Below are 6176 nucleotides of genomic sequence, written 5' to 3'. Positions count from 1 at the left end.
CTATGATACTGTTCAATCACGAGCACACCTTGTACAATACCAAGGAAAATACCACCCTTGACAGTCTAAAAATACAGACTACGAACAGAACAGTGGAAGGTAATTCAGTACCTAAGTCAGTACTGTGATGGGAGATGAAAATATTGTGTCAGTTTTGTTGTATTTCTTTTCAGAATCTATTTCCAGCTAGTAATGTAGCTGCTGCATTCATTAGTCTTCTGGGGACATTTGCAAATAGGAAGAGTTCTGGGACAGGGTAGGTCGGGAAGAAAGTCACAGCAGAAGCCCTTCTGGGAGGAACACAGAGGTTGATGTGCTGAGACACGGCTATATATAGTTATCTGGCACTTTATGGGTGAGGGAGGAGGCGTGTGGCTGTTCATTGCAGCGTTTCCCACCCGCTCATTCATCACCCATCTCTTCAGGAGATGGTGGAGATGCTTTTACTCAAACGTAAGGATATCGACACCAGTGAAACAGCAACTGGATTGCAGAAACATACTTCCAGAAATTGGTGACTAATAGCACATTTAAATGTGTAATTGCCAAATGTGGACAGATACAATTTAGGCTTCCAGGATCACTCTGTAAATCAGCACATGTATCAAGCTGGAAAATATGTCTCTTGAAACATAAATTTGCTAAAAGTAAGCTTCATTTTTTCAGTAGCTTCTGTACTTCACTTACTGTAAAAGATGTCTTTATAATTGTCAGTTGTGAATGCAACTTTGCAAAATGAAATTTAATATTCAGGAAGGGAATAAGAAAAGTATGGAATATTGCTTTACACCCACCTACCCACCCCACCCCCTTTTTTTCTTTCCAGAGCAAAAGTCCTGCTTTCCTATTTGCCTAGATGTGTAAGCTTACTCACTATGTAGTAGCAAAGTCGGTGATGAAAGAGTAGATCTTATTTAATATTTTGGTTTAGTGCACCAACATGGAAGAATAAGTTGGTTTGTTTGGAAGGTGCAGTTTTAAGGGAGTGCCATTTACATAATCAGTTCTTAATTAAGCTCAAGCAAAGATGATGGGTATTTGTGTTGCAGTGTTGTATTTGATAGCTCTGGAAAGCTCCCAAAATCTCTTCCTGCAAGCTCTATGGCATTAAGAGAATTGAAATACAAGAAATTTTACATTAAACAAATATTTGAGCGGTTTTATTAAACTTGTTAAGACCAGGCCCCTGAAGTCTGGAAGATCCAGTGTGGTGGGAGGTTTTTTTGGGTTGCTTTTTTTTTTTTTTTTTTTTAAAAACAAATTGAGGATTGAGATACGCTGCACCGTGTTTTGAAGCAGCAAATTACTGCTTAACTGGCATTTGAAATGTGAGAAATGCCCTGGTTAACATGTCAGCAGGTTGAGGTTCACAGAGATAGTGTTCCATGGGCAGTGCTGCGCAGTGAATTGCACACCTACGTGTGTTCGAACTGTCTCTAGGCAAACCGTGAAGCAAATCATCCTTGAGCAAAACACATTCTGTAAAGGTGTAATGTATTTTCTAGCATTTATTTGCAGTGATTCAGAGTAGAGCTTTAGCCCATCGGGTGAAGGCTGTAAACTTCCTCAGTGTTGCATGGTAGTATGATAGGTTTGAGGGAGCTTTATGTCTCATGGAGAGCATCTGATGGGGGAGGGACAGTAACATTTTTCCCAAATCATATGCTTTGGGAGTAAAGAACAGCCTAGAGAGAGATTATGCCCTCAGATTCAAGGCTGTTCTAACAGAGAAGCTGTTTTATGAAATTTATATCGTTCTTTGCAGTATGTCTTCTTGGAGAAGTATAAGGGGAAGTACCTCTATGTTTATTCTAAATACTATTTCATTTAACCTGTGTAGAGCTGTAGATCTCCCGATTCCCACAGTAAAAGTTCCTATGTGTTTTTTTGGAAACACACTTATTATTACTTCAAAATTTTGTCTTTCAATCTTAACGATTTTGGATCTCCACTAAGAATTGTTTGTTGGGAGGAGGAGAAACAAGCTTGGTGGTTCTTTAAGTCCATCAGGTATTTAGATCTCCTTTCAAAAGTCAACTTAGTTTTTTTCCTCTGACAGAGAATCTACAGATTTTTTGTGCATTTGAAAAATCAACTTATTTTAGTGTCTACCTATTACACTAATTTAACTGTGGGATATACTAGACCTGGGCTTTTTTGGGTGGAATATCAGTTATCGAGTGGGGGGCTGATACTGTTGTGTTGATTTTGTTCTTTTGAAAGGACTATGTTACTTCTGGTGTTGCTTCAAAATTCCTTAGGCCTCTTCTGTCGCACTTCAGATGCGATTGCTAGGCTGTGTGTTGAAGGGCCAGAAATGTCAGGGAACAATTTAGCTGAGCCCATAAACACAGATTGGACTCTAAGCATGTTTTCGCTAAAGCTTAGGTAACTGCCGCTTCCTCGGAGTGGAAATGTGCATTTCTCCCCTTCTGCTGGGCATGGGCCTTCTGTCTCAGGCTTCATCACCTGGGTGGGCCTGACCTGACCTCAGATCTTGCAAACGCATTTTCCTGAGGAAAGTCAGCATGGCGATTAGTAGCCTAGCAACTCCCTTAGTTCCTTTAAAACACTTCAAAAACATTTGCATCCTAAAATTAGAAATAGGAATCAGTTAGACTTTGAAAGTGTTCATTTCATGGTTGTTGGCTGTAGATGTGAAGTCAGATGGAGTTTGGAGTACCATTTTGGCTCTTATTTTTGTCTTGTCTGCTAAAAACAAGGTGTGGCTAACAATAATTTGTAAGACAATTGAGAATTACAGATAAATTTGAAGTATATTGATTACATTCTCACTTACTGATCATTCAGCTTATTGTCTTTTGGGAATGATTACAAAAAATCCCAAGACATTTCTGGTGACTCTTAGAATCCTCAAATTCTTTTTTTGCTCAAGTTCTGTGCAGAATTTGATACAGTACGTTATGTTACGGTACATGATGTGGTGCACTACAGTAGGTCCTTATGATTGTTGACAAAAGCAGATATTTATGGTAAGAGTAAGTCTCTAAACTTTTGTTAGTCTGTGGGGGTTTGTCTTCAAATGGGCTTGGACTTTCTTCCTATTCTTACAAATCTATTTTTTCAAAAATTTTGACCTTGGAAAATAGGAAGGCACCCAAAGCTTCTGAAATTTGGGTAGCAAAAAGAGAAATCCCTGAAACTGTAGCCAGCAATTAGACCTCAGGCTCGGTCTGGCCCTTGGAAGAGCTAGGGTCAGAGTGGGAATTTGGATCCAGCATCAGCTTTCACCTTGTGTTCTTAAGCCTGAAAGGGGTGGATTAACTGGAAACTGATTAACTCGGAGAATTGACTTAAAATATTTGGTTTGCTTAGTGTATACAACGCAGTTTTGTACAGACTGAGTTTCTTGGTCAGGTTGTTCAGCTGGACTGGGAGAGTCTTCTTTGCTGGTGCAGGTCTGTGAGACTTTGATCAAAATACCCTCTCAGCTGAGTATCCTGACCAGCAGCCTGTATAACGTCTTGTGTCTTACTGGCCTTCCAATGTTTTTTATGCTTTGCACAGGAAAAATTAAAGTTGGTTCTGACGTGTTATATTCAGCCGGAGAAGTTGTTAAGCTCTGATCATTAGCATTAACGTTACTGAGTGATACAATATATTGCTCTATGAACTCTTTCCAAAAGTATTTCTGAACTATTTTTTAAAATCATAACAGTCTAAGCTATCACATCTCTGTAAAATCTCAGCAGTTTTCAAATAAAGATGGATAAATTTCCAGTCAGCGTATAAAGAAACTTACGTGGTTATGTGTGTGTGTGTATATACACACATATATGCATGTATACATATGTATGTGTGTATGTGTCATTAAGAAATTAAATCATTACATTTAATCATTGTTTTCTTGTTTGTTGAAATTCACTGGAAGTTAGAATGTAGTTCAGTTGCTTCTTTAAGGAAAAAATATCCCCAAATCCTTCTTCCCTTTTATTATTAAGAAAAAAATTAAAATCCAAACCCAGGCTTGTCCCCCTTACAGACGTTTGTGCGACCTTTTTTCCTGGGAGTGGGGACAGCTGTCTTTCGGGTAAGCTTTTAGGAGCAGAAAAGTGTGCTTGTTACAGCCTAGCTCGTGAAGGGAGGCCCAGGAGGGCTTGAAGTGGGCTAGGTGACCTGGTGGAGTAGGGAAAATTCATTCAGAAGCAGCAGCATTCTGTATCAGACTCACCAACCACAAAGAAACTGGAGGCATGGGGAATAAATGTAGCCTCTTTCTCTATTTTAATGGAGAATTTCAACTACAGGGGCATAGTACGAGATTTCGGTTGATGGATGAAGGCAAGGTGTTGGTCTTTCTTACCCAACAGTCTTCTGTGAGCCTTTGGAAGTGCAGAAGGTTACAGAGGATTACCTAGATGAGTACACTTTTGATGAAGAGTATTACAGTTGCAGTGTTAAAAGAATTTCTTCAAAGGATGGGCTTGACCTGGAGAAAAGCCAACGTTTTTGGCATCGTGCTGTATTAGTGAGCCTAGGGCAAGTGTCTTCCAATAGTTCTATCTCTGTACTTGAAAATATTTGTGTCTTTTTGTAAATATATTGTTAATTTCTGGTTTGTTTTGTTTTGTTACAGGAGCTAGAGTTAATGCCAAAGACAGCAAATGGTTGACTCCTTTACACAGAGCTGTGGCATCTTGTAGTGAGGTACGGTGTGTTTTGGATGGGTTTTTTTTTTTTTGACCACTTTGTGTTAAAAATAAGACATCTCAAATTACCTTCTGTTCTTTGCTTGGTTTTTACAAAGTGAAACTACTCCAAACATTTGGAATTGCAGAACATTTCTGCAACAGTTTAACCTATGGATGTGTGTGTATGCATTTATATATATATGTGCCTGAGTAGGAAGAAATAGGGAAAACTATAAACTTCTGGATCTCAGCTTTGCTCTCTGCCATTTCCCTAGCAGGGGATTCTGCATACAGTGTGCTCAAGTCCAGTTTACTTCTCTAAAAGTAACCAGAATGGTTCAGCATGACAGCAGTAGAGATGAACTAAGATTTAGTACAGCTTTTACACCTCAGTCCACCATAATCTTTGCATTTCTTCATTTTTTTGCATACTTTTTTGTTCAGGCATTGAAGAGATAAACGGTTCTGCAAACTTTTTTTTTTTTAAGCTATTAATGGATAATGATAGTATTGACAGTCACTTAAAAAGTTATAAATGAAATATATGGAAAGTTTTTTTGAAGTCTACCAGTTACACAGTTGTGAGAGTATAGTAATGTAAGAAATTAATTTGTTATTGTTCCTCTATAGTTGATGTCCTGGTAAAAATTTTAAATGCCTGTAGGAGATCAAAACAAACAAATGCTGAGCTTGTTCTGTAGAACCGAGTTTATGCAAAACTATCTCGGAGATCCTGAGTCAGTGATGGGTGCTCATTTTGGTGTGTGTCAGAAAATAATGTTTTTTTAAAGATTCTTTGTGGATTTTTGTTGGAGAAGAGGTAATTGAATGATTTGGTTTTGGCAAGCATTGAGCTTCAAGTATTTGATACACGTACTATCTAAAGAAGCCTTGTTTCAGCTTTCGAATTCCCTGGATAAATTGTATGATGTTGTCACTAGCATTAATAGCAAAGTTATGGGGAGATTGTGTTATTCAAAACAGTGTTTGAAAATGAATGCCTGAGGGTGCCTTATTCCCAAATGATATTTGTTCTTCTGGAGGTATTTTTAGGCTGCTCCTCTGGGAGCTGACCAAAGCACCAGATGCTGTATTCTTCAGAGCTGAGGGACAATAAAAGCTCCTAATATCAGTAATGCTTGCAGAGAGGAGTGCTGCAGGCAAACTGGACCTAAACGATAACTTCAAGAAATGCAACTGTGATCGTTTTTTTAAATGTGGTATATTTTGAACAAAATACTAACCAAAGACAAAACCCACAGGTAAACCAATTCACCCAAGAGGTGATAGGCACTTGGCAGAACTTTATGAACACAGTAAGTCAGAGGAGCCCACAAGAGGCAGTTTATACACATAGGCTCTCTTTTCCAGCTGACAGTCATACATGGGTTTTAGGCATTAGATGAAGAAAAGCTGTAATGAAAAAACTCTTGATGACTATTTCAATAAAACTTCTGGACTCGCTCTTGAAATACAGTCAGCTGCAATTAAACAAGAACAGTGAAACCTGCTATATAGCTGAAA

At 38.5% G+C, this 6176-nt stretch overlaps 1 protein-coding gene across 1 annotated transcript in view; it reads left to right on the top strand.

The window, feature by feature from the left end:
• Positions 1 to 428: 428 nt before the first annotated feature.
• LOC104505781 (serine/threonine-protein phosphatase 6 regulatory ankyrin repeat subunit A) overlaps positions 429 to 6176 on the top strand; it is a gene marked incomplete at its 3' end in the record, with an annotated part of 32982 nt that continues 27234 nt past the window's right edge. The window contains exons 1-2 of the mRNA XM_010146488.1: positions 429 to 453; positions 4598 to 4668. Coding sequence (XP_010144790.1) covers positions 429 to 453; positions 4598 to 4668 — 96 coding nt within the window. The remainder of the gene's footprint in view (positions 454 to 4597; positions 4669 to 6176) is intronic.

This window comes from Eurypyga helias, unplaced genomic scaffold, assembly GCF_000690775.1.
Source record: "Eurypyga helias isolate BGI_N326 unplaced genomic scaffold, ASM69077v1 scaffold31792, whole genome shotgun sequence".
NCBI lineage: Eukaryota > Metazoa > Chordata > Aves > Eurypygiformes > Eurypygidae > Eurypyga > Eurypyga helias.
This window is presented reverse-complemented; position numbering and strand designations above follow the sequence as displayed.